Raw genomic sequence first — 27,543 nt, 5'->3', positions numbered from 1 at the left:
TCTACCAAAACCTACCATTGTATACCTTAGAACCTTCTGTCTACCAAAACCTACCATTGTATACCTTAGAACCTTCTGTCTACCAAAACCTACCATTGTGTACCTTAGAACCTTCTGTCTACCAAAACCTACCATTGTGTACCTTAGAACCTTCTGTCTACCAAAACCTACTATTGTGTACCTTAGAACCTTCTGTCTACCAGAACCTACTATTGTGTACCTTAGAACCTTCTGTCTACCAAAACCTACTATTGTGTACCTTAGTACCTTCTGTCTACCAAAACCTACCATTGTATACCTTAGCACCTTCTGTCTACCAGAACCTACTATTGTGTACCTTAGTACCTTCTGTCTACCAAAACCTACCATTGTATACCTTAGCACCTTCTGTCTACCAGAACCTACTATTGTGTACCTTAGAACCTTCTGTCTACCAAAACCTACCATTGTATACCTTAGCACCTTCTGTCTACCAAAACCTACTATTGTGTACCTTAGCAGCATCTGTCTACCAGAACCTACCATTGTATACCTTAGCACCTTCTGTCTACCAAAACCTACTATTGTGTACCTTAGCACCTTCTGTCTACCAGAACCTACTATTGTATACCTTAGCACCTTCTGTCTACCAAAACCTACTATTGTGTACCTTAGTACCTTCTGTCTACCAAAACCTACCATTGTATACCTTAGCACCTTCTGTCTACCAAAACCTACTATTGTGTACCTTAGCAGCATCTGTCTACCAGAACCTACCATTGTATACCTTAGCACCTTCTGTCTACCAAAACCTACTATTGTATACCTTAGAACCTTCTGTCTACCAAAACCTACTATTGTGTACCTTAGTACCTTCTGTCTACCAAAACCTACTATTGTATACCTTAGCACCTTCTGTTTACCAAAACCTACTATTGTATACCTTAGCACCTTCTGTTTACCAAAACCTACTATTGTATACCTTAGCACCTTCTGTTTACCAAAACCTACTATTGTATACCTTAGCACCTTCTGTCTACCAAAACCTACTATTGTGTACCTTAGCAGCGCTTCCCTTCCTTATTTTCTTCCTACAAGTACTCCAGGGATGTTGGGTGGTGTGTTGCTGTTGAATGAAGCTCCTGTTTCTCATCAACACATGACCATAAGAAACACACTGACACTCTGAGACCTGATTTAAAAACACGTTAATAATGCCTTCCTCTACAGGAAGTGTTAAGACTACACCAAATGTTTACAGGGCCACCTAGTCAGACAGAGAGACAGAGAGACAGAGAGACAGAGAGACAGAGAGACAGAGAGTGTGTGTGTGTGTGTGTGTGTGCGTTGGTTTGTGTCTCTCTCCCGGTCTCCCTGCAATGTTGTTATCCAGTGGAGTGTGAGATGAGGTTCTTCCCTCTGTGTCATATCACACAGAAACCGCAGCAGCAACACATTCTGCGCACACACACAGTACTGTTCTGTCTTGTTCTATCCTATCAGATTCCATACTGCAGGCGGCAGCCACAGCAACAACCAGCCCAGCCACCTCGGGTCACAGCACAGCAAGTCATCTCCAAAAGGACCAATCAATCCTTGACGCCCACCCTCAAGCTGGAGTCAACTACGTAACTCTATGTTAGCATCACATCCCCCCAGTGGTAGCGTCACATCGCCCCAGTGGTAGCGTCACATCCCCCCAGTGGTAGCGTCACATCCCCCCAGTGGTAGCGTCACACCCCCCCAGTGCGTATGGGGCAAAATAATTACCTTTAACTGGTTGCACACAGCTTTGTTTTCCCCAGTCTCATCAGGTCTGAACTAATGACAGGAGGGGAACGCATGATAAGTGTCAAATTATCCACAATCCTGAGGGAGACCTCTGATTTCCCATCACCGCTATGGCACTTCCATTTAATCACATCGACAGTGTTTACTTTGAAAGGGCCAGTCGTCAGGCGATACTTGGGAGATGTCTACTTGAGCAGTGCAGCAGCAGAGATGCAACGCAGGCTTCCCAACAACAGGACAACAATCAGACACGAGCTTAAACCTCCCTCCTCCCTGTTATCCTGAGAAAATTGCTAAGGGCCCCCGGTTGATAACAGTGTGTCTTGGACAGGCAAGATCAGACACGGAGTGATGTGAACTGTGTCTGGAGTCTGGACAAACACGTCTGGCAGTAGTTATTGTACACTACATGGAAAAGTATGTGGACACCTGCTCGTCGAACATCTCATTCCAAAATGAGGGCCATTAATATGGAGTTGGTATCCCATTTGCTGCTATAACAGCCTCCGCTCTTCTGGGAAGGCTTTCCACTAGATGTTGGAACATTCCTGCGGGACTTGCTTCCATTCAGCCAAGAGCGTTAGTGAGATCGGGCACTGATGTTGGCCGATTAGGCCTGGATCGCAGTCGGCATTCCAATTCATCCCAAAGGTGTTTGATGGGGTTGAGGTCAGGGCTCTGTGCAGGCCAGTCAAGTTCTTCCACACCGATCTCAACAAACTATTTCTGTATGGACCGTTGTGCATTGTCATGCTGAAACAGGAAAGCGCCTTCCCCAATCTGTTGCCACAAAGTTCGAAGCACAGAATTGTCTAGAATGTCATTGTATGCTGTAGCGTTAAGATTTCCCTTCACTGGAACTAAGGGGCCTAGCCCAAACAATGAAAAACAGCCCCAGACCATTATTCCTCCTCCAAACTTTAGAGTTGGCACTATGGAGTCGGGCAGGTAGCGTTCTCCTGGCATCCGTCAAACCCAGATTTGTCCTTCTGACTGCTAGATGGTGAAGCATGATTCATCACTCCAGAGAACGCATTTCCACTGCTCCAGAGTCCAATGGTTGGCGAGCTTTACACCACTCCAGCCGACGCTTGGTATTGCGCATGGTGATCTTAGTCTTGTATGTGGCTGCTCGGCCATGGAAACTCATTTCACGACGCTCCCGACAAACAGTTCTTGTGCGGACGTTCCTTCCAGGGGCAGTTTGGAACTCGGTAGTGAGTGTTGCAACAGCGAACAGACGATCTTTCCGCTCTACAGCACTCGGCGGTCCCGTTCTGTGAGCTTGTGTGGCCTACCACTTCGCAGCTGAGCTGTTGTTTTTCCAAGACGTTTCCACTTCACAATAACAGTAATTACAGTTGACCGAGTAGCTCTAGACGAACTGACTTGTTGGAGAATGTGGAATCCTATGACAGTGCCCCGTTGAAAGTAACTGAGGTCTTCAGTAAGCCCATTCTACTGCCAATGTTTGACTATGGAGATTGCATAACTGTGTGCTCTATTTTTATACACCTGTCAGCAACAGGTGTGGCTGAAATAGCCGAACCCAGTCATTTGAATACGTATCCACATACATTTGGCCAGGTAGTGTAGGTGCTAAGCCTGAGAAAAGGAATTCAGACAATGGTGATCCAACATTCCAAAGACTGGAATACAATGACAGTCCAAGAGTGACATGTTTTAAAGGCGTTGCCTACCTGACAACCAGATGTCTAATATGTCTCTGTGTATTGCTTCATTTGGCTTTTAAAGTGCACACCTAATTGTAGAGGAACAGGGTGCAGCTAGCCTTCCCTGCACCCTGCTGTGGCCTTTACCCACGCCACACTACCCTCACTGATGTTTTCAAAGTGTTGCACAGAGCTAAATTCTAAATAGCACCCTATTCCCTATATAGTATACTAGGGCCCTGGTCAAAAGTAGTGCACTATATACGGAATAAGATGCCATTTGAGACTCATCCCAGGAGACTATTGCAGACATGGCATGACATCCCAATGAATCATCAGAACCAGACAAATGACACTTTCTCATGACGCACTGACTTACTCCCTGTCATAATCAACTACTGTGATTTAATAGGAAACCAAACCACCACAGCAAAACAAAACCTGATCTAATGAGTGAAGTTGGAGCAGGGTAAACACGGACAGGATAACCACGTCAATCATAGAGTTTTGCAGCTTTGAGTCACACAGTAAACATGATCAAGATGGCAGCTAACATTGAGTGATCTTGATCTGGAAGCTGTCTTGTTCAGTGGGTCACAGAATAACTAATCCTCTATTATAAATCATTAGTGAAATCGATTAATAGGTATTCTGCAATGCAGCCAGATAGGACATTAGGTGGGTTCCCTGTTTTGAATATAACAGCCAGGACATTTCCTTATCTGATTAGGTAATGAATAGTACAGTTAGGTTCAGATGAGCATCCTGGGTAAATTTGGTGTTATTGAGTTTTTCCAGCATCAATTGGTATTAGTGGATATTAAAGTGCATCAACACATTTTCCCACCATCAGGAATGTCAATGGAATGGAATGACCTTTGAGAAATGTACCTGTCTATTGAAAATTGTGTCTCTTCAGTTGTTCTTGTTCCAATCATTGCCTCTACTAACAGGCTCTGAAGGCCATGGCAACAATGCTCTAACAATGTTCATGTCCAAATAGAAAATCCATTTGGCCAGGGTCAATAGCAGTAAGGAGAATCTAAAGATCACCAACAATGGTCCGACGAGGAGAGATCAATACCTTCATTTTATGATTAGCATTTACTCTCTCTCTCTCTCATTCTTTTTCTCTGTATTTATCTTTATTTTTTCATCCCTCTCTTAATGTCTGTCCTTGGCTTCGATACATCTCGCTATCTCCCCCCCTTTTTCTGCCATGACATCTTCATAAAAGGTTTACAAGTTTCACGTGAAACACATGGATAGTATTAAACTATATTATTCCATTGCTATTGGAGAAATTAAGAATAATGAAAATGGTTTTGTAGCCTAAACTAAATTCAATAATTTTGGCTTGCAGGGGGGGAAAGGAATGGGAGTTCTCTGAAGAGAGAGAGGCTTTAGAAGCCTGGAAATTAGAGTAGGTGAGGAGATGCACAAAGTGAAAGTTTTAGTGCCAACAAAGCCCTTTTCACTATAACCACAGTTGTCAAACACCCTGCTGACAGAGGCTTGCTGACAGTGTGACTGTGGCTGAGGGAGAGGAATAGCTCTGAGGTGGCTCAAGAGTACTTCCTGTTTCCTAGACTACTTTATTGAGCCTGTGTGATCAGAATCTACATCTCATATAAACATCCCTGTGGTTAACAGAACAAACCTGGCTAAACCATTAGCATCCCAACACACACACTCACGCATGCACGCAGACACACAAACACTGTTATCAACCGGGGCCCTTAGCAATTGTCACAATTTAACTCAGCCCCTGAGGTAAACCAGTTTAATGTTCAAAGGTGTCAAATGGAGCATGTTGAAGTAATTGCCTCTCAGAGTGTCAGAGTGGAGAACCAGACACCTCATTGTTTACATCCAAATGATGGCAACAAACACTTTTCAAGCTTCTGAAGTGGATGATCTGGAGTACTTCTCCTGTCTTATCCGGTGTCCTGTGTGAATTTAAGTATGCTCTCTCTAATTCTCTCTTTCTCTCTCTCTCTCGGAGGACCTGAGCCCTAGGACCATGCCTCAGGACTACCTAGCATGATGACTCCTTGCTGTCCCCAGTCCACCTGGCCGTGCTGCTGCTCCAGTTTCAACTGTTCTGCCTGCGGCTATGGCACCCTGACCTGTTCACCGGACGTGCTACCTGTCCCAGACCTGCTGTTTTCAACTCTCTATAGACTGCAGGAGCGGTAGAGATACTCTTAATGATCGGCTATGAAAAGCCAACTGACATTTACTCCTGAGGTGCTGACTTGCTGCACCCTTGACAACCACTGTGATTATTATTATTTGACCATGCTGGTCATTTATGAACATTTGAACATCTTGGCCATGTTCTGTTATAATCTCCACCCGGCACAGCCAGAAGAGGACTGGCCACCCCTCATAGCCTGGTTCCTCTCTAGGTTTTGGCCTTTCTAGGGAGTTTTTCCTAGCCACCGTGCTTCTACACCTGCATTGCTTGCTATTTGGGGTTTTAGGCTGGGTTTCTGTACAGCACTTTGAGATATTAGCTGATGTAAGAAGGGCTATATAAATACATTTGATAATCAAGCATTTGTGAGATAGATATACATAAGCCTAGATCAGAAAGGCCTATTTAAATAATAAATCGGACAATAATCATGCTATACGTTTTTGGCATCCCTAGCACTAGGTCTAGCTATCAGTATAATCAAGGTTGAGAAGCCCAGTGGGTGCAGTGCAGACACCTTCACACATTGTCTCTAATCCCAGCTGTAGAAACACTTGGACAACTGAAGTGTGCTCCTGTCACTCAGGTGTGAACAAAAAGCTTTCCTCTCTCCAAAGTCCTCGTAGTTCCCAGTGTTTTTGAAGAACGTAGTCGCGTTGGTTCCCGGTGTTTTGAAGAACGTAGTCGCGTTGGTTCCCGGTGTTTTTGAAGAACGTAGTCGCGTTGGTTCCCGGTGTTTTTGAAGAACGTAGTCGCGTTGGTTCCCGGTGTTTTGAAGAACGTAGTCGCGTTGGTTCCCGATGTTTTTGAAGAACGTAGTCGCGTTGGTTCCCGGTGTTTTTGAAGAACGTAGTCGCGTTGGTTCCCGATGTTTTTGAAGAACGTAGTCGCGTTGGTTCCCGATGTTTTTGAAGAACGTAGTCGCGTTGGTTCCCGGTGTTTTTGAAGAACGTAGTCGCGTTGGTTCCCGGTGTTTTTGAAGAACGTAGTCGCGTTGCTTCCCGGTGTTTTTGAAGAACGTAGTCGCGTTGGTTCCCGATGTTTTTGAAGAACGTAGTCGCGTTGGTTCCCGATGTTTTTGAAGAACGTAGTCGCGTTGGTTCCCGATGTTTTTGAAGAACGTAGTCGTGTTGGTTCCCGGTGTTTTTGAAGAACGTAGTCGCGTTGGTTCCCGATGTTTTTGAAGAACGTAGTCGCGTTGGTTCCCGGTGTTTTGAAGAACGTAGTCGCGTTGGTTCCCGGTGTTTTTGAAGAACGTAGTCGCGTTGGTTCCCGATGTTTTTGAAGAACGTAGTCGCGTTGGTTCCCGGTGTTTTTGAAGAACGTAGTCGCGTTGGTTCCCGGTGTTTTTGAAGAACGTAGTCGCGTTGGTTCCCGATGTTTTTGAAGAACGTAGTCGCGTTGGTTCCCGGTGTTTTTGAAGAACGTAGTCGCGTTGGTTCCCGGTGTTTTTGAAGAACGTAGTCGCGTTGGTTCCCGATGTTTTTGAAGAACGTAGTCGCGTTGGTTCCCAGTGTTTTTGAAGAACGTAGTCGCGTTGGTTCCCAGTGTTTTTGAAGAACGTAGTCGCGTTGGTTCCCGGTGTTTTTGAAGAACGTAGTCGCGTTGGTTCCCAGTGTTTTTGAAGAACGTAGTCGCGTTGGTTCCCAGTGTTTTTGAAGAACGTAGTCGTGTTGGTTCCCAGTGTTTTTGAAGAACGTAGTCGCGTTGGTTCCCAGTGTTTTTGAAGAACGTAGTCGCGTTGGTTCCCGGTGTTTTTGAAGAACGTAGTCGCGTTGGTTCCCGGTGTTTTTGAAGAACGTAGTCGCGTTGGTTCCCGATGTTTTTGAAGAACGTAGTCGCGTTGGTTCCCGATGTTTTTGAAGAACGTAGTCGCGTTGGTTCCCGATGTTTTTGAAGAACGTAGTCGCGTTGGTTCCCGGTGTTTTTGAAGAACGTAGTCGCGTTGGTTCCCGATGTTTTTGAAGAACGTAGTCGCGTTGGTTCCCGGTGTTTTTGAAGAACGTAGTCGCGTTGGTTCCCGATGTTTTTGAAGAACGTAGTCGTGTGTGCTGAAAAAGTGCACTTCAAGTCCCCTCCACCACAGCTGCCAGTATCCCTACGGCTCATTTTGACCTGACATAGTACACCGCTAATGTAGGGGTTAAATTTATGACAGATTAGTCCCGCACGCACTGTAGTCTGCTTCAATCTATGTTGTCAAACACAATCACTATTATATTACTATCAGTGAAAAACTAGGATGTCTAGCTGAGCTGTACGCATTTCGTTGGACGATGTATACCATGTGTATTCTGTACATAAGACTACCGGTAATAAAACTTGAAACTGATTCACTCCACATCTTTGACATGCAGGTGTAATAAACTGGCATTAACGAATGCAGCTGTTAACACTGTCGTCTTATTAAATCAATAATTTGACTGATAAAGGCTTGATTAAATCAAGACTTTTAGATTAACAGTAACTACTATCAGTCAATAAACTCACTGTGGTATAGTACAGCAGAGAGTAACCGTCTCCCTGAGGGAAGCGTCCAACATGTGGTCAAAATAATGTGATGATTGTTATGTTACAGTAGTAGTGGTTGTCTGCACTGCATACTGCCAAACTGGCCAGAGAATCTGGGAAAGTTTGAATTGTGAGTTCTTCTTTTTAATCCCAGTAGACAGACTACACACACACACACACTGACAACACACACAGTGGACGTCCACACAGACCGAGGGAGGGCGTTTCTCTTGGCACAGGGGAACAGTAAGTGCCAGCCTGCCATGCCAGTGGTAGGAAGAAACCTCTAAGCCGGTTGGTGTCAATAAAGTCAATGCTGTTTGTCTGTCTAATGACAAGGTATGCTAGTCTTTAGCTACTGGCCCAGTCATCAATCTGAACTCAATCCTTCTGATATGCTTATGTTATATTATGTTTATGTTATGGAGGCCATTGCAGGGTAACACGGGGCATCTCAATATACCATCAGGGTACTAAGTAGAATATAAGACACCTCCTGTCACCTGCTGCTGGTCTTGCTGTGTGAGTATATACCCAGTTTATATCTGGACCCATGCAGGAGGTACATTTGCATCTCAACTATAGGCGGAAATCCCAGGGGGAACGGGGGGGACACGACCCCCCCATCTTGGGAAAAATATGATTTGTCCCCCCCCAATATATCACTGTAAACATAACTATGTAATTTCAATAATATTAATAATACGCAATGAAAGCACTTGTGCTGATTATAGACACTTAATAGCGCATTTAAATTTCAAAAGATTGCGACCCCCCCCGCCCTTTGCCTCACAATGGTTTGATCCACTGCCAGTTCTTTAGCTGGCAAGGTAATAGAGAGTTCGTATCTACTGTCCGAAAGGCACATGTACGTAACTGACGTGAGGTTAATCCAGTCAATCCATAGCAGGTCCATAGCAATGTTATTTATTTATTTTTATGTTGGCAGGGTTCACACACTAGGGGAATTTGCAGAGCTAGCGCGCAAACTAAAGCAAACATTAACTATCAAGCTAGCTAGTACCTATTCCATTTATGTGGCGTCGTCAAAGATGGAATCTTTGCTATCGTCAGTTTATTCCAAGATCAGCATGCAGCTGTAGTGCTTCGACGTCCCTGTGATAAGGTTAGCAATAAACTGAAGTCCAAACTGAACAGAACAGAACTACACTCTCTTCTACCATTGTCTTAAATATATATAATGGTCTCGTTGCAAAAGATAAATTGTCCCTAGTGAACTTTTTTTATTTTATTTTATTTAACCTTTATTTAACCAGGTAGCAAAGATTATAGCAAACACACAGAAACGGAATTGGTGCTCGCTAGCTTTACAAATTCAGCTATTGTTGGAAGCCAGCCAATATGAAACAAACTATTTAAATTACAAAAGGTTGCAGCATGTGTTGTGTAAATGTGTGTGTGTGTGCAGCTAGGCCAGCCAGCCAGCCAGGTAGAAAAATGGCAGAAAAAAGTAAGAAGACGGACATCAGAGTATTTGTCAGTACACCAAAACGCATAGTAAGAACTCTAGTATCCTAATATCTCAACGACTAGTTGATAAAATGTTCATAAGAAAGAAGTGAAATGCGAATGGAAATGTTTCACAATGATGTCATTAGGCAGAGCAGGCAACAGATGGCACACAGACAGCAGAGTTGGGGACAGATATGCAGGGACAGACTGGCAGACAGGGAGTCTCAGGTAAGTTTGTTGAGTCTTTGTTTGGCAACATTATGAAAGGTTCTCAATTTTTTTGACTTGTAAAATAGGGACATAATTGGAAAATGCCATGGATACCCCCACTCTCAACTTAAACTGGTGACTAAACTAAGATTTGTTTACGGCAATGGTATTGCTGTTGTGATTAATTGTGTAGTTTTGGGTACCGGTAGTTAGGAGTACGGCAAACACCTTATTCATTTTCTAGGAGACAGACTGAGTCAGTTAGGGTGGTGAAAGGGAAAGAGCCAGGGAGAGAGACTTCAGAGGACAGTGTCACAGCCACGGCAGGACCAAGTGTCACCCTTGTTGCCAGCAGCACCAGTATAGGGGACAGTGGCACAGCATTGTCCAGTTACCACAGTGATGGCACAAAACCATATCAGCCACACCCACAATTTATAGAACCGCAAACTCTTGCCAACAGAGTGTTGACGTTTCAAGAGAGATGGTTTCGGGATTTCCCCTGGCTACATTATAATCCATCAATAAAATGAGTGTTGTGTTTTCACTGTAGCCAAGAGTTTTCAAGCCAGCCATCTTTTGGCCAAAGAGCTGATGCTGCCTTCATTAGTGCAGGATTTAGGAACTGGAGAAAAGGCATTGAAAAATTCACAGCACATCAAAATTGCCAAACCCACCGCTACTTTGTAATTGTAACAGCACACCAGCTAAATCCAATCAGTGTCCAGTTATGTCCAGCGCGTGGGGTAAACAGCTGGATGACGCAAGGCATTGCTTGATGAAAATTGTTAGTTCGGTGCGGCATGTAGTAAGACAGGGACAAGCCTTTAGAGGCCACACGGATGACAGTGGGAATTTATACCAGATTTTGAAACTTAGGGCAGAAGAGGATGATCCCATTTTACTGAAGTGGTTAACAGAGCGTACCACAATGTACACAGGCCCCAAAGCACAGAATGAAATTCTGAACATCATGGCCAATAGTCATTTGAGGCATTGCAGCTGAGATTAGGTCTCTTCCGATTGCACAATTTTCATTAATTGTTGATGGTACTCAAGATGTCTCTGGTGCTGAACAGGAGAATGTCTGTCTGCGTTATGTTGACCATGACCATGTCCCTCACAAGGAGTTTATTGGGCTATACAGGGTGTCGGAGACAACAGGCGAGGGCATTGCGAAAGTGCCAACTGATGTGTTGTTGAGGAAACCCGCAAACATATGCTCGGTTCTTTTGTTCAGTAGTGTGTATAGCAGTGGTTCTCAACCTTTTTGGGGTACTGGAACCCCTGCATATTTTGAGGCAAGGCAGGCAAGGTTTTGAGCGGTCCTCAGGGACCTCCACCCCCTCTATATTATATGTAAACTTACTGGAAACCTTGTGGTACTGACTACATTCATTACACTTTTTTATTTCACGGACTCCTTGCAATTAGTCCATGGACCCCTGTTTGAGAACCCATGGTGTAATTGATAGTTGTTCTTTTGTTTAGTAGTTTTCAGTACACTTACAAATGATTTATTTCATGTTATTTTATTTAAAATTGCATACTTTGTGCGACATACTTGTCCATAGCTGCTGTTTGAAGAGTTGAGACACTGACTGAAGGATATTTTGGTTGATTTATTTGGGTTTTTCATTGAAGTAGTTATTTTGCTTTTAGAACTGTACTTATTTTAAGCTTTTTGTTCTTGCAAAGATATTGTAATAGACTCAGGCCAGGTGGACATATTTAATGACTATATAAATGTATCAGAAAAAGTCCAATTAAAAGGTCAATTCAATACGGAGACCAACTTTGTGATGGTTCTCAATGGAGATTCTTTTAGATGTGATCACACCATGTTCATTGTATTTATGAAAACTACACCCATACAGTGTACAGTACCATTGTCACCTACTGACCTTTCTTGATATTGCTGGTTGTAAGTACGAATACCTGCATACATACTGGACTGGTAAGGAGCACTGCTATAACTATTATTAGTAGTAGAATTATAATGATTTAAACATTTGAACAAGTTGGGAAAACCCTTCAGTTAACTACTGTACCTATCAATTATCCAGTTGTAGGAATTATGGTTCCTCAATATACATTTAACAACGTATGCTATGTGTTACAGCACTACTTTTGGTGTCCCCCTCAGGAATTGCTCTTGAGAAAATTTAATGTAATTGTCCCCTCCAAGGTTGATCTCAGATTTTCGCCCCTGATCTCAACACCAGAGTAATGTCACCTTTATAAAAATTGAGTGCCAAATACTAGAGAACATTCATTTCATTGACCATAAAACTAAAAACGGTTGTGCTTGAAGAGAATAGACAAACCAAATCTTTGCAAGAGGCCAATGCTCTAATCTCTACATTTGTCTTGAAAGTGTAAAAGCTTCTTTATAGTAATACCATGCATGCCAAGTCTACTGTCTTCTTATCCATAATACGTGTGTGGCTTTTTGAAAAGCCTACAATATGAAATAGAAAGGAATTAATATACTTCAGTAAAAACTGAGAACTCATGACAAACGCAGGGCAGCAAGCGAGATGCACAGCATTCAACTTTGAATTGATCCCCCATATTGTAACTGCTGCATTGCGATATATTAAATTGCCTACTAGCCTAACTAAGCGGAAACTTTGATTCAGAGCTCCAACTAGTTGAAGCAGCATACACATATCATCCGATAGCGGTCTGCCTGCAACCCATGTGCCCTATCACCCTAGTCGAATTTTACAACTGTGAAGTTGAGAACCACGGCTACTATCTCCCTAATCAATATTCCCCCAAAAATTTGGTCCATTCCTCAAAGCGACTGTTCGCCGCCCGCCTTCCTCTCATGGCGGTGCTGCGGCATAATTTTTTTTAAAGACATATCAATGAAGTTTCGGGAAAATTTGCCTATAGCAACCCAAACCCACACCTCAATACCATTCGAAATAAACCGACCTGTCGACATGAAGACGCAACTTTCTACATTCGCTGATGAAGGAGTCTGGAGACCACTTACCTTAAAAGACCATCCATGAAAAGCAGTCGGTCGTTAGGCTACTGTTGAATTGAAACTCGTTGGATTTGTGCAGTGCGGCTCCACCACCTCAGAAAACCCCGCATTTAATAAAGAATTTACATAAAATGAATACGTCTTGGTAAACCCTCAAAACAAATTGTATTCAAAACTGATGAGCTCTGAGGCGCGTTCTCTACCATGCACGAATATTCCCAGACGTAGTACATTGCTATTCAGACTATGCACCCAGACCCACTCCGGTAAAATGTTGAGGAGGAGTGGCAGATCGGGCAAGGAGCTGCGCTATGGTCTCTGGGACATGTAGTGCGTAATTGCACTCAGAACGTGGAGAGCGTTCCCACTGGAAACATGTCAATTCAACGTCTATTCCACGTTGGTTCAATGTAATGTCATTGAAATTACGTGGAAACAACGTTGATTCAACCATGGGAAATATATAGTAATGCTTTATGTACAGTCAATGTATTAGGCTAGATCTAACGTGTTATACATTATTATAATGGCATTTAATTGTTTTAGAACACCAGTTTTATTTGCAGAACAAGATACCTTGATAGATGAGTATTACAGTTTTTTTTGATTGCTTAAGCACAATTTTCAAAACAGGGCCTGTGTTTTTAAAACACTACACACAATTAGCACAACCACACACCCAATTAGCAAAACAATACAGATCCTTTGCAAAATTGAACACTCTTGTAAAAACTATACACTTCTTTTTAAAAACCACACTTTGTTACCATATGAAACACACACGTTTCACATTACTATACTCTGTTTGCACGAGTTACACTCTGCTGTGATAAACCTAAAACACTTTTAGCACTTCTACTTCCCTATGATTAGAGTAGGCTACTATCAACAAAGTACAAATATAATGTCAATTCACCAAACACTACACAAGACCAATGTTGCAGACTGAAGAAACTCATTTATTTCTCAACATGCCCAAAATGTTGACATGGAGATTCATAATACTGTAACCAAACATCACTTTACGTATTGTAAGTTCCAATTTTTTTTTAGACATTGTCTCTTCGCCTAGCTGGATCTGGACAGAGAATTTCATCAACATCGCAGGCAATGTTGTCATTAACAAGACACCTTGGAAAGAAACGTCTTGAATGACGAATCCATCCTTGCATTGCTGCTACCTCCATCTGGTCACAGGCCTCCTCCATGGCTTGGATGAGGGGTACCTCAGCCTGGAGACGGAGATCATATACCTTCCACCTCCATGCAGAGAAAAACTCTTCTATAGGGTTGAGGAATGGAGAGTATGGTGGAAGATATAGGACGGTGAAATGTGGATGTTGCTGAAACCAGTTCTGAACCAGAGCAGAGCAGTGGAAAGACACATTGTCCCAGACAACAATGTATTGCATATGATCGATTTGATTTGCTGCTGTTATGTTGTGCAATTGGTCCAAGAATGTAAGTATGAGTGCTGTGTTGTAAGGGCCCATATGGGCATGGCGGTGGAAGACCCCATTCTGTGTAATGGCTGCACAGAGTGTTATATTACCCCGACGTTGCCCTGGGACATTGACTATAGCCCTGTGGCCAATGATGTTTCTTCCCCTCCTTCGTGTTCTCATCAGGTTGAACCCAGCCTCATCTATGTAAATGAACTCATGCTGGATCTCCTCTCCATCCATTCGTAAAACTCTGAAAAACAGTGTCAGGCAAAATTGTGTAGTTCAGTGTAGATCTAATATACATATTACAGTACAGTAAAAGATTATGAGACAGTATGCAAGATCACACTGCTAAAGTGAATACATACCTCTGCATAATCATGCCTCAGTCGTTTCACCCTTTCGGAATTGCGCTCAAAAGGCACTCGATAAATTTGCTTCATTTGAATATGTTTTTTTTTTAGGATGCGTGCCAGTGTTGATGTTGAGACCTGATGGATATCGTTGAAAATGGCGTGGTTATTGACAATGTTAGCTTGGAGCTGCTTGAGTGTTATAGCATTGTTGGCCAAAACCATGTTTACTATCTCCCTCTCTTGCTGTTATGTGAACATAGGAGGCCTTCCCCCTTGTCGTCCCTGACCCTCAATCCTATGTAGAAAAAAAACAGTGTACAGTAATTTCACAGGAAAAGGTAACAGAAGTGCTGATAGTGCATAGAATACAGTACTGTAAGCAGTTACTGAAACCGTGCAGATGTTTTTGATATGATGATATTTTTACAATACCTATTTTCCAGTCTAAATGTTCTCATCACACTTGCCACTGTATATCGACTTAGATTTGACTGTAATCGCAGTCCAGCCTCCCTCAGCGTCAGGCCGTGGTTGTCAACGTGGTCAACCAGTGTTGCGCGGATCTCGTTTGTCAGATTCGGTCCTCTTTGAGCACCTTCTTGTCTTCCTCTTCCTCCTCCTCCTCCTCCTCCTCCTCCTCCTCCTCCTCCTCCTCCTCCTCCTCCTCCTCCTCCTCCTCGTTCTCCTCGTCTTACTCTTTCTCTGACTCTTTCTATTGTGCTTGAAGACCGATGAACTCACCTGCTGCTTTTTATAGTGCTTATACACCTGATTGGTGTGTCTACAATTAAGCAAACAAGTATTTGCACACCTGATGACTGTGTTGAACCAATTGGTTGGACGGTGTGGTAATTTGACAGTCAGTGCTTTGGTATTGCAAGGACGTGACTTCATGATAGATTTTTGTGTGTAATGTATGTTAAGTGTGTTTAGTGTTTTGCAAATCACTGTGTGTAGAGTTTTGCAACAAGTGTGAGGTTGACAATGTGCTTATAGTTGTGCAAATATGGGCTGATGTTTTGCTTCTTGAGTGTAAGGTTTTGCTATTAGTGTACTACTTTTAATTTTAGTGTGGAAGCAATCCAAAAAAACTGTAAGAACACAGGGTAGCCTACACAAATACAATAGCTGTAGTCTGTCCATCTTCAACAAGCCTACATGGGTATTTTGGGAGAGAACCCTCCTTTGGTTTATTTTATTTTATTTTTTATTTCACCTTTATTTAGCCAGGTAGGCTAGTTGAGAACAAGTTCTCATTTGCAACTGCGACCTGGCCAAGATAAAGCATAGAAATTCGACACATACAACAACACAGAGTTACACATGGAATAAACAAAACATAGTCATTAATACAGTAGAACAAAAGAAAACAAAACGTCTATATACAGTGAGTGCAAATGAGGTAAGATAAGGGAGTTAAGGCAATAAATAGGCCATGGTGGCGAAGTAATTACAATATAGCAGTTAAACACTGGAATGGTAGATGTGCAGAAGATGAATGTGCAAGCAGAGATACTGGGGTGCAAAGGAGCAAGATAAATAAATACAGTATGGGGATGAGGTAGGTAGATAGATGGGCTGTTTACAGATGGGCTATGTACAGGTGCAGTGATCTGTAAGCTGCTCTGACAGCTGGCGCTTAAAGCTAGTGAGGGAGATATGAGTCTCCAGCTTCAGAGATTTTTGCAGTTCGTTCCAGTCATTGGCAGCAGAGAACTAATAATAAATGAAGTAAGACTATGATAGTCATCTTTGGCTTCCTGATAATCCCCTCATAGGCTGATTGAAAGAATAATTCAATATGGCCATAACTAAATAATATATAAATACCCCTTACTGTTATTTAACCTTTATTAGGAATCGACCCCTCCCTGGTCAATTCCGCTACATTGTTTCTTTGAGCCTACCCCCTCCCTGCTTATGACTTGGTCCTCTGACTGAACAGAACATTGACTTTAGGGCTGCAACAGGGCGTGGGGAGTGATGAATACTCTATGGATCAAAATAAAGCCTGTTACTTACACTTCTCAATAGAAAAAGGGACATTAATGGTGAGGGTGTGGGAGTGTCATAAAACCCTTTTTAACACTATTTATCACTTTGATGAATACAGTATAGCTAAAAATAAAAGCATTTTATTTCCGCAAAACTGAAAAAGAGCCGATGGCAGCTTGGAAATGTTCTTTTGTGCAATATTTTTGTGACGTATGTTGTCATATACAATGTTTTCTCACAGTCACAGTCACAACCCACCACAGCTGTTATCATTGTACTGTATGCGTACTGTAGCCTGCCTACATTGTAGCCTGCCTACATTTATTTGTGGTTCTGCCGTGGCAGAATATATCTATCATATTTCTTGGTACATTAGACATGAAGGTAGGGCTATCTATCTGAGTTTAAATTAAGTGTACCATGACTGGATTTGATTAATGAATACTGCTACATTCACCCACTGCTTTTCATTATAACCCAATGCCATATTGTTTTAAATTTTCTGCTTGGAAATCAGTTTTGACAACTTTTCTTGGTTAAATCAGAAAAAATGCCTGTGTTAATAAAGCACTATGTAGGTGACACATGGAGTAGAACCCCATGAAAAGACTCAAACACTAACGGCATCTGACAAACCACCGACAGTATCATTTGAATAAAAGTGTTTTGCATTGTGTGCATTCTTGTATAGTTGACCCTGTCCACCTGCTTCTAGAAGCAAACAACTGTAGCTTGCCTTATACTTCCTCACTCCCCATTCATTTGATTATGTGACTTGTCAGTTTGATTGTCTATTTTAAAAGACACACCTCTGCTTTATTGACTCAGAGCATTACACTGTCTGAGAGTGTGTGTGTGTGTGTGTGTGTGTGTGTGTGTGTGTGTGTGTGTGTGTGTGTGTGTGTGTGTGTGTGTGTGTGTGTGTGTGTGTGTGTGTGTGTGTGTGTGTGTGTGTGTGTGTGTGTGTGTGTGTGTGTGTGTGTGCATTTACCTCTGCTATATTAAATTAGATCATGACAGATTGCCCCAGACGATCGGTCCTCTCCAACCTAACTTAATTTTACACACCAACATCAGTCAGTAGATTAGCAGAGATTGTCAGTAGCGATTTCCTCTCAGTTACAATAATCAATCATGTCATGTTATTCAGAAACAGTCGCTAGTGTTTGTTGAATATTAATTAAGAGAATAGCATAAAATATGAGCTATAGATGCATGAAAAAAAAGAAATTATACAAAATATAAGGGAATTTAGGACACACATGGATAATTATTGTTTATTATGATCAGTGGAAATGAAGTAGGCCAAAAGCTAATACTGAGAGAACTTAATGGAAATAGAGCTGCCGCCGCCATCTTTGCTTCCTTAGCGGTGGAACTTCCAGTAGCCAATTCTTCACACTTCAGCTTCAGTTACTTGCAGTAGCTAGCTAACTTGACCCGCCGTTTAACGATGAGCTCTTCATGACAAACTAGTAGCATATACTAGTACACTCTTAGAAAAATGGGTTCCAAAATGATTCTTTGTCTGCCTCCATAGGAGAACCCTTTTTGGTTCCAGGTAGAACCCTTTCTGGCTCCAGGTAGAACTATTTTGGGTTCCACATAGAACCCTTTGTGGAAAGGGTTCTACCTGGAACCAAAAAGGGTTCTTCAATTATATTTAATCTAAGAGTGTAGCATATAATATGTTCAGTAAAGGTTGAACGTTTTTTAGAGCTGCAATGTACTGATAATCAACCTTTTACAGTCCGAGTACATTCGTGGCACATTACGATCTACACCCACCTCCAAACTATCCATCTCTTCAATTTTTTCATGAAGAAACCCCCGAAACAATCACGTTTGCTCCTTCCACTTTGTGGACAAGAGCACTACAGTAGGCCTGCAGCAGATCAAACCGGATGTCTTGATGGTAGTGAGAGGTAAGTCAAGTGAGAGGTAAGTCCATTCAGAGATGGAAGAGGAAGTGAAACACCCCACTTATAGTTTTTTACTGGTTCAATGAAAGTCAATGACCTAAGTAGACCAGACCCAGCTGCTACTGCATTGGTGTCTATGGGAGACACACCCACTTAAGTAAACCAGAACATAATTTTTTGAGACAATTGTAAATGACTTGAGTGAGCTATCTATTATTTATCCACCATTTTTGGGTCAGTGGCCATAACAAAGAGAATTTAAATATAGACGCCTAGAAATTGTTTCGCCAGTAGAAATCCCCAGAGCTAAATATTAAGAATTATAAACTGGGTAGTTTGGCTCCTGGATGCTGATTGGCTGAACGCTGTGGTATATATAAGCAATAAGACCCGAGAGAGTGTGGTACATGGCCAATATACCACGGCTAAGGGCTGTTCTTATAAGTGACACGACGCAGAGTGCCTGGATACAGCCCTTAGCCGTGGTATATTGGCCATATATAGTACCACTAACCCCCGAGGAGCCTTATTGCTATTATAAATTGCTTACCAACATAATTAGAACAGTAAAAAAGTAGTTTTGCGTCATAGCTGTGGTATATTTTCTCTTATTTACTGAGTGGTTCGATCCCTGAATGCTGATTTTTTTTTTCAAATAAAAAATGTATCTTTATGTAACTAGGCAAGTCAGTTAAGAACAAATTCTTATTTACAATGGCGGCCTACACTGGTCAAACCCGGACAACGCTTGGCCAATTGTGCTCCGCCCTTTGGGACTCCCAATCACGGCCGGTTGTGATTGGCTGACAGCCGTGGTATATCAGACTTTATAGCAGTTTATAATAGCAATAAGGCTCCTCTGGGGTTTGTGGTATATGGCCAATATACCACGACTAAGGGCTATATCCAGGAACTCTGCGTTGTGTCAATTATAAGAACAGCCCCCTTAGCCATGGTATATTGGCCATATACCACACCCCCTCAGGTCTTATTACTTCAATGCATGACTCTGGAAATCCCTGATTACGCTTGTACTGTAGGTGTTGTCATTGTGACGTTAGCTACCATAGCTCATGCCCAGAAACACGTCTAACGAAATTGTAGTCATGACATTTTCAGCTACTTAAAACATTGTCTTAAATCTAGATTTTGCCTTTAGATTTTGAGAAAATTAACAATTTAGGACCAATTTTTTACTTCTCCCATTGACTTCCCAGACCCTGGTCTGGTTTGTCGAGTCTGTTGGTCCTCTGGCTTTCAAAACTCTGTAGTCATTATTTAAATAAGGTGAACATGATCTGACAAAGCCTACCTAAGCTTGTACATATTATAATGTAGGCTGTCAGTGGCACTGAATTATAGCCTAATTAATCCTATTGTAGCAATCCTTGTTACAATTCCCACCAAGTGGGATAACTCTATTGGCGCAATACGTGGTGTGTTTGCCTTTCGCGCCAGGGACCCTGGTTAGCTTCCCTGCCCTGCCGTTCGCTACATTGGTGCCAGAAGTGGGATAATGACCATGAGGCCATTGCAACGCACGGCCCAAACTTTTAAAGGGGTCTGAGTAGTCGAAACAAGAGGATGTGCCTTCCGGTTTGGAGGGAGCAGGGTAGTGAGCCTTGCTATATGAGCCACATTACAATTCCCACCTAGTGGGTTAAGCCTATTGTTTCAATGCGCAGACTGTTTGCCTTTGACGCCAGCCCCCTGGGTTTGCTTCCCTGCCCTGCCGTTCACTACACTAGGCTATCTACAACATATTCACCCACACACCAAAGACAATTTAAAGAGCCACTGAACATACTGATTGGCATTGGTGTTTTTCTGTTACTCATAAGAAAAACGAGATTTCAGTCTTGGGGGTGTGTTTCCTGACTGGTTCTGCATTTGGTTAATTATGTTTTTCCCCCATGAGACACTGTAGATGAGGAAGTCTGTCTCACTGTCTATGCTATTGGACAGAGAGCAATCACTGCAGCTGTTCACCCCATGTTAGTGGGCAAATGGAAATCATATAATAAAAACCCAACCTTCATTACCAGTTGTGGCACGTGGATGTTCCAAACTCTATTTTAGACGATACTGACTTTATGACCCAAATGATCCTACTTACACTTTGTAGTCAATGTTGACACTAGAATAACTGCTTCTGACTCGAATCGATGCCGTTTTCAAAGGGATTCGTTGCTTTTTAAATGCAGTCACTCGTTAATAAATGTTAAAACTATGTTCACACACCATGCAAAGTTGTAACCCGATAAATTATTTGACTGATCAATTTGTAATATTAGTCATGTTTTATCCATTACTGCCATCTAGTGTGTGCAGAATGACCAATTAGTGAGTGATATAGGAAGGTTTTACTTGTGTTATCCACTACTCCCCTCTAGTGATGAACATAATTTGTGAGAGTATTCAGTAAATCAGTAAATTTTATCTATAGATCTGTCAAAATGCTCACAGGCTGTTCTATGATCGTACCCGCGACTGAACACATTCTCCGGAGGTGAAAGTAAGTAAAGCAGATCTGTATGTATTCCAAGTTAGCATCTCTGCAGTAACACACCCACCTGATAGTGTCATATTAAAATAAATCAACATCAACCACCCCCTAGAAACAATGACACTGGGTCTGTGTGCCAGGATTCTGCTCAACCACCTAGAAACAATGACACTGGGTCTGTGTGCCAGGAGTCTGCTCAACCACCTAGAAACAATGACACTGGGTCTGTGTGCCAGGAGTCTGCTCAACCACCTAGAAACAATGACACTGGGTCTGTGTGCCAGGAGTCTGCTCAACCACCTAGAAACAATGACACTGGGTCTGTGTGCCAGGAGTCTGCTCAACCCCCTAGAAACAATGACACTGGGTCTGTGTGCCAGGAGTCTGCTCAACCACCTAGAAACAATGACACTGGGTCTGTGTGCCAGGAGTCTGCTCAACCACCTAGAAACAATGACACTGGGTCTGTGTGCCAGGAGTCTGCTCAACCACCTAGAAACAGAACAGTTGAAAAACTCTGAACTCACTCTGGTAGAATCTGCGCTCGAGACGTCCCTGAACAGCGCCCAGGTTGAAAGGTCATTGTTGCGAAAATATGGCCGCGTCCGGTAGGTCAGCGGTGGTGCTGAAGCAGTCAAGAACATTGTTGTACAGATTTGTCCATTTGAATCCAATGTTCGTTCCACACGGTAAGAAAGTCATTTGTCTACTTGATCCATGTGAATATACATTTTTCTAGTGAGCAGAATTTATTTTTATTCATTCTATGAAAGGGAAGCAACCCTCTCCTGGTGTTGCGAAACAAATTCTGGTGCCTGTAGGACAAATAATGCATCTCTCATTTCACAGATGCTCACAGACAATCACGTTATCGTTTAATGTTATCTGTGCAACCAGTCATTTTTTTAGCAACATTTCTTCTTAATGTTGATATAGACAGATTTACTAAGGTTATTAGTTTCTTGCTAGCGATCTTAAATATGTCGCCTAATGAACGTTGAGATTGGAAGATCGAGATTGTCATTCAGTTTTTTGCTGCACTGGCAACAACCGTTATATGCTAATGTTAGAATGTTATTGCTGTAAACTCAATATTTGGCAAGCATCATCAAGCAATGTGTTATATGACTGTTTATTCCAGATTTACAAACTATCTATAAACTATTCATGAACTGATTATTTAGGCCTATAATCTACTGCATAGCATGTGTAGCCACAAGGCGCATTCCATAATTAAGAGGCTCCCTGGAATAAGTAACAGTTGGCATGTAATTTACAGATATTTTTTGTCGTCTGAATGGGTGAAGTTAATCTATATTTCTTATTCTGGTGATGGATCAATCCCCACACAGAGATGCATCCCCTGTTAATGTGACGTTCCATGTTGGTGTCCTGCAGGGAGTTCCTGGTCATGGTTGGATCTGAGAAGGCCAGGTCTACCAGTATAAACTGTGAGGTGATGACAGAAGTGAAACATGACCAGTCTGAACCACTGGTGGACATTACATTTAGTAAGTAGAATAAAGTTGACTTTTACCTAAGCTTTACATAATATAGGCCTAAGGTAGGTCTATTATGCCAGTTGTCACCAATCCTGGTACTGGAGAGATATAGTGTGCAGGCTTTTGTTCCAGACCAGTATTTACAAAAACATAATTAGCCTACATAATAGTAATTAGCTTATTAGATTCTTTGGGGTCCTCACCATTTGATACCAAGCAGCTGAGATCCCAATTTGGTTTTGCATACCTTTTATCCTGCCTCAGCTCAACGAGTGCTTTACCCTCTTCCCTACAGTGGATGGAGAAAGGCTAATGATGAAGGGAGCGAGACTGACCAGCAAGGAGATGCTGACAGCACTGCAGTCCCGATGTATGGCCAAGGACCCCCAGGCCAAAATTACAGCCGAGAAGTAGTCCCACCCTCAGTAATATGTATGTGTCTATGTGTATTTGTAAATGTTTATAATAAAATACTTTATTGAACTGTTCTGTGTTGGTTTTCACTCTATAGAACTTGTACAAGATTTCCCTCTATTGAATGGTTTTACGTTTAGCGAAGTTCTATTGTGTGCATTTTCACGTTTTGAAAAGTTATTTAGGTTCGATGGCATAAGACTTATTTGAAATGAAAAAATGTTATTTTATTTTATGCCAAGTTTAAGATAATCTTTGTCCACTCTATGCAGGCTATTAGATTGTATTATCTCCCTCTGTCATAGTTTTGGAGCATGTGATTTGTCAACTATTTGCAGAGTAACAGACACTCTTTTAAGCATTTGAAAGGACATTGTGAAACGTATAGCCTCTGACATAGTAAGCTAAACGTAATTTGGCACAGTAGTAGATGTGGTACTCAAAAACCTTTCACCCATTCTAGCATTATTCCATCCATCGAAAATTGAGGAACTACATACAGTGACGTTCGTGACTGTGATTGGGTAGTTTTAGAATGCGTGAGCCAGATAGATCCCTTTAAAACCGTGGCTGGTTCTCAACAGAGTGAGTTGAGCTTGGACCAATAGACCGCATTGTTGGGAATATTGCAGATAGGCTAACTGGAAAGATGGTTGACAAGTTTGTGGGGACCTGGAAAATGATTTCCAGCGAGAACTTTGATGACTACATGAAAGCTTTGGGTATGATATATTTGTCTAATCTTAAATTATTGATTAAATATGAATGTATATAATAATATACATATAACATTATGCTATGATTAGGCTAGTCATTTTTATTTACATAAATTATTATGTATTATGCATTGGATTGCACCACGCCACACTGTCAATACATCCCTCTTGACAGTTTGGTCTCCGTTGTGCAGGTGTTGGTTTCGCGACCCGACAGGTGGGAAACCGCACCAAGCCCAGTTTGATCATCAACATGGACGACCAAGGAATGATCTGTTTGAAATCCCAGAGCACTTTCAAAACGGTTGAAGTCAAATTCAATCTCAACGAGCCTTTCGAGGAAACAACCGCAGACGACAGAAAAACAATGGTTGGTTGGGATAAAAATCTGTGTGTGAAAGTCCGTTGATTTGGGTTAACGGGTCATTGGAAATAACTTTCTTTTTTTCCCTTTCATCTCCAGACCGTTTTTACTCTTGAAAATTGCAAACTTGTGCAAAAACAGAAGTGGGACGGCAAAGAGTCAACAATAGAGAGAGAGGTGACTGGTGATGGAAAGTTGATAGCGGTAAGGAATCGTTTTTTAATTACCTATATAAATAAAAAAACGTTTCTCAAATGGTCCTGTAGTCTTTTTTGGCAAGTTGTAGTGCTTGTTTATTTGTAAATAACTTCTGAACCTGACATACTAATGTAAAAAAAAAAAAAAAAAAATATGATATAAATGCATTTTTCAAAAAGAAATTCGCCACAAAGTTGAAATGTTGCTAATGAAACTTGTTGGGAAAGTTAAGTCACACTTGACTCTATAAGCTCAACCATTTTACATTTGACATTGAACAAGTGTTTTATCACCCTTTAACCTAAAACATATGCTGGAATGTGTATTCCTGGCTCTTCGCCTGCACCTGAAACATCTCAACTTTGTAACCTACTGTAACACACCCTATTTTCCTCCTATTCTCCTCTCTTCTCCTTTCCCCTCCTCTCCTCTTCCACTCTTACTTCTCATCCTTACAGAAATGCATGATGGGAGATGTGATTGCGGTGAGGACGTACATGAAGGAGGTGTAATGGGACTCAGGACCATTTTGTTTCAGATGACGACAGGCTCAGTTCAATGAGCAGCAAAGCTAAAGTTACAGCGTATTACTCATATTATTAATTGTATTGCCAAACAAATGTATGCATTGTAATACTTCAATATAATACAATTGGTTTTAAACATTGTTTTGATTTGAATAAAAAACTTTAAATTGCCCTCTGTTCTCATTTGGAATTATTGCATGATGTCTTGGTTGGATTCTCCAGATGTGACAGTAGGGACAATATTGACCGCTAAAGACTTACATGTATGTTTTACTTTTTTAACTCTAAACATATAAAAAAAATAATGAGACATAAGACAAGAACACATTTTATTCATAGACTTTGACACAAAATGTGGGAGATTTCATCCCATCGTGTTGCCACCCTTCTCCTTAAATAACAGATGTCTTTCTTGATTGCAATGAGCTTTAACAATGAACTAATCCATCATTGTTTTCTGCAACAAATAATAAAGTATATTTGATTATCGCAAACATGGATATTTGTCAGCTCCCTTGGCTTTATCATAACCATGTGTTTAACCCATTGGCCTTGTCTAAGCCGGGGAAGGGGGTTCTGGTAAACTATATGGAATTGTTTTAAGACTGTCATACCAAGGATTATTTTGCTCTTTGATTTCAAATTTTAAGACCCCTTGAAAGATCCCCCAAAAATAAAAAAATTAAATATTTGCTGAACACACACATTGAATAACAGATTCACTTCATGGAGCAAAAGATAGTCCTCCTCCCAAAAGAATCTAAAGGAAGTTTGTTCTGAAGTGTCAGGAACGATTTGTTTTAGTTTTTTGACATATATTTAACCCCTTTTTTTGTCACTAAACAGTCTCCATATTCTGTATACTTCCATTTTCTTTTTAACTGGTACCGGGGGGGATCTTCAGATGAGTTTTGTGAGGCTGTGGGCATCCCAAAGCAAATCAAGCGACATGTATGTGTTTGTGAAAGTCTCACCTTTCCACAGAGTGGAAGCCCAAACTGTATAGCCCAAACTGTTCGGACTCTACAGACAAAAGTTGGTAGATCTGCTGTACCGACTTCAGACGAGTCCCAAGACACTTGTGAGGGTCGCAATAGTTTCTAGTCCAAACCGTTCTGACGCTACAGACGATTTTGTGAGAAGACCGATTTTCAGAATATCTCATGGTCTGACAAACACGGTGGATTGAGACATGTCCAATGAAAAAAAAAAAACGATATCTCTAGTTTAATCTGACAGATTTATATTTGGATTATTTTATTATGCTTATTTAGCTTTAGCTAACACTTTCAAACACTGTACAAGTCAAATTGATATGGAATGTAGATTTTGAAGGATTACTGTACAGTACATCAACATGGACAGCCTATTTACTGTATGTTAAGATGTTTTTCTCAAAGCAAAATGTGAGTGGTTTGAGTCATAACAGGACTGTCAAGAGTTGAAGACCTTGTGAAATTTTGAATAGCAACAGGAGCCATTGGAGACATTTTCCATCTAAACCCCAAGTCAAAGTTCATCTGCTTAGTTTGTATTTGGATCACATCCAATAACACACTTCTCTCGAGCTTGGGCAGAACAAGACAAATAAAGCTACGTACTTCAACATGTTCAGATGGAAGGCTAGATAAGCCTGGGAGGGGTGTGTGGGGGGTGTGTGTGTGTGTGTGGGGGGGGGGGGTCAAGTAGCTAAACCTTGGAGCGTTACATGATGAATGCTTGTTGTTGGCAGGGGACCACCAGACCTACTCTACTGGGATGTGGATGCTTTTAGATTATCAGAGGGGACCAGTGTTAGAGGTCACAGAGGATATGTATTCCTTTCCTTTTTTTGGTCTGGAACATTTCTCATGTTGTAGGCCACATAGTTGCAGCGGTGCGTAACTTAGGGAACCCAGAGCATTGTGGGTCTCCCTGGAGTCACTCCCTTTGGCAGGGACTCGAGCTGAGATTGTTCCAGCGAGCGACAGTTAGCCGACAGCCACTTTCCCATGGCAGGAAACAGAGCAGATATACTGATTGTGGTTAATGGCAAAAACAGCTGAAACTGTGGGCTAACTCTCCACCGACATCACATTTAGGCAGGACAATGCAATCGGCCCACTGCCTACGCTGTATAACGTTTGCACAGTGGGTGGGTTGCCAAGTTTATCACAGTTGCAAATGCTGGTAGGATAAACACAACTTGAGACGTGCAGCAAGGTATAGACTGATTGGCACAGTGTAGTAGAGCCAAGTTGAAGTTACAGACTGCTGTACACACTAATGGAAGTCTCCTGTCCACATACAGCGTGATCAAAATATTTCATCAATATTTAGATTTTCATATGGATGACAGTAGGTTACATGAGTACTGTTGGAACAATGACTCAATGTTCATAATTATGATCTCAACAGTAAGTTATTAGTGTGTGTGTGTGTGTGTGTGTGTGTGTGTGTGTGTGTGTGTGTGTGTGTGTGTGTGTGTGTGTGTGTGTGTGTGTGTGTGTGTGTGTGTGTGTGTACGTGTTATGTGTGTTTGTATATTTGTGTGTATGTGTTTGTGTGCGTGTGTGTGTGTGTACGTGTTATGTGTGTTTGTATATTCGAGTGTATGTGTGTGTGTGTGTGCGTGCGGGTGTGTGTGTGTGTGTGCAAGGGTACAAGTTCCTTCTGAGGCAAGAGAGAGAGACATGTAAAATAATACCGCCCAAGCCTTAATCCATACAACTCTCAGCTGCTTCTGGTTGTGTTCTAAATGACACCCTATATAGTGCATTACTT

The 27,543-nt window shown here is 41.8% G+C and overlaps 3 protein-coding genes and 1 pseudogene across 8 annotated transcripts in view; 2 read left to right on the top strand and 2 right to left on the bottom strand.

Annotated features, from left to right (window-relative positions):
- Positions 1–13,124, bottom strand: part of LOC129819937 (phosphoprotein associated with glycosphingolipid-enriched microdomains 1-like) — a 90,724-nt gene extending 77,600 nt beyond the window's left edge. For all 6 annotated transcript variants that reach the window (XM_055876645.1, XM_055876644.1, XM_055876646.1 and 3 more), the window contains exon 1: positions 12,842–13,124. The gene's annotated coding sequence lies outside the window, so the exon portion shown is untranslated. The remainder of the gene's footprint in view (positions 1–12,841) is intronic.
- LOC129819480 (uncharacterized protein FLJ40521-like) lies at positions 6,226–7,752 on the bottom strand. The gene has a single exon (XM_055875782.1). It carries the CDS (start codon positions 7,750–7,752, stop codon positions 6,226–6,228), a length of 1,527 nt encoding a protein of 508 aa, XP_055731757.1.
- Positions 13,125–21,654: 8,530 nt separating the features above from the next.
- Positions 21,655–22,980, top strand: LOC129819936 (39S ribosomal protein L53, mitochondrial-like; annotated as a pseudogene).
- Positions 22,981–23,556: 576 nt separating this feature from the next.
- Positions 23,557–24,951, top strand: LOC129819935 (fatty acid-binding protein, heart-like). Its single transcript, XM_055876643.1, has 4 exons — positions 23,557–23,697; positions 23,886–24,061; positions 24,155–24,259; positions 24,712–24,951. The coding sequence occupies exons 1-4, from the start codon at positions 23,625–23,627 to the stop codon at positions 24,763–24,765; spliced, it is 408 nt and encodes a 135-aa protein (XP_055732618.1). The 5' UTR covers positions 23,557–23,624; the 3' UTR covers positions 24,766–24,951.
- Positions 24,952–27,543: the final 2,592 nt, after the last annotated feature.

The sequence above is a fragment of the Salvelinus fontinalis genome, chromosome 22 (genome assembly GCF_029448725.1).
Source record: "Salvelinus fontinalis isolate EN_2023a chromosome 22, ASM2944872v1, whole genome shotgun sequence".
NCBI classification, from domain to species: domain Eukaryota; kingdom Metazoa; phylum Chordata; class Actinopteri; order Salmoniformes; family Salmonidae; genus Salvelinus; species Salvelinus fontinalis.
Note: the sequence above shows the minus strand (reverse complement) of the source record. Positions and strands in the feature narration are given on the sequence as shown.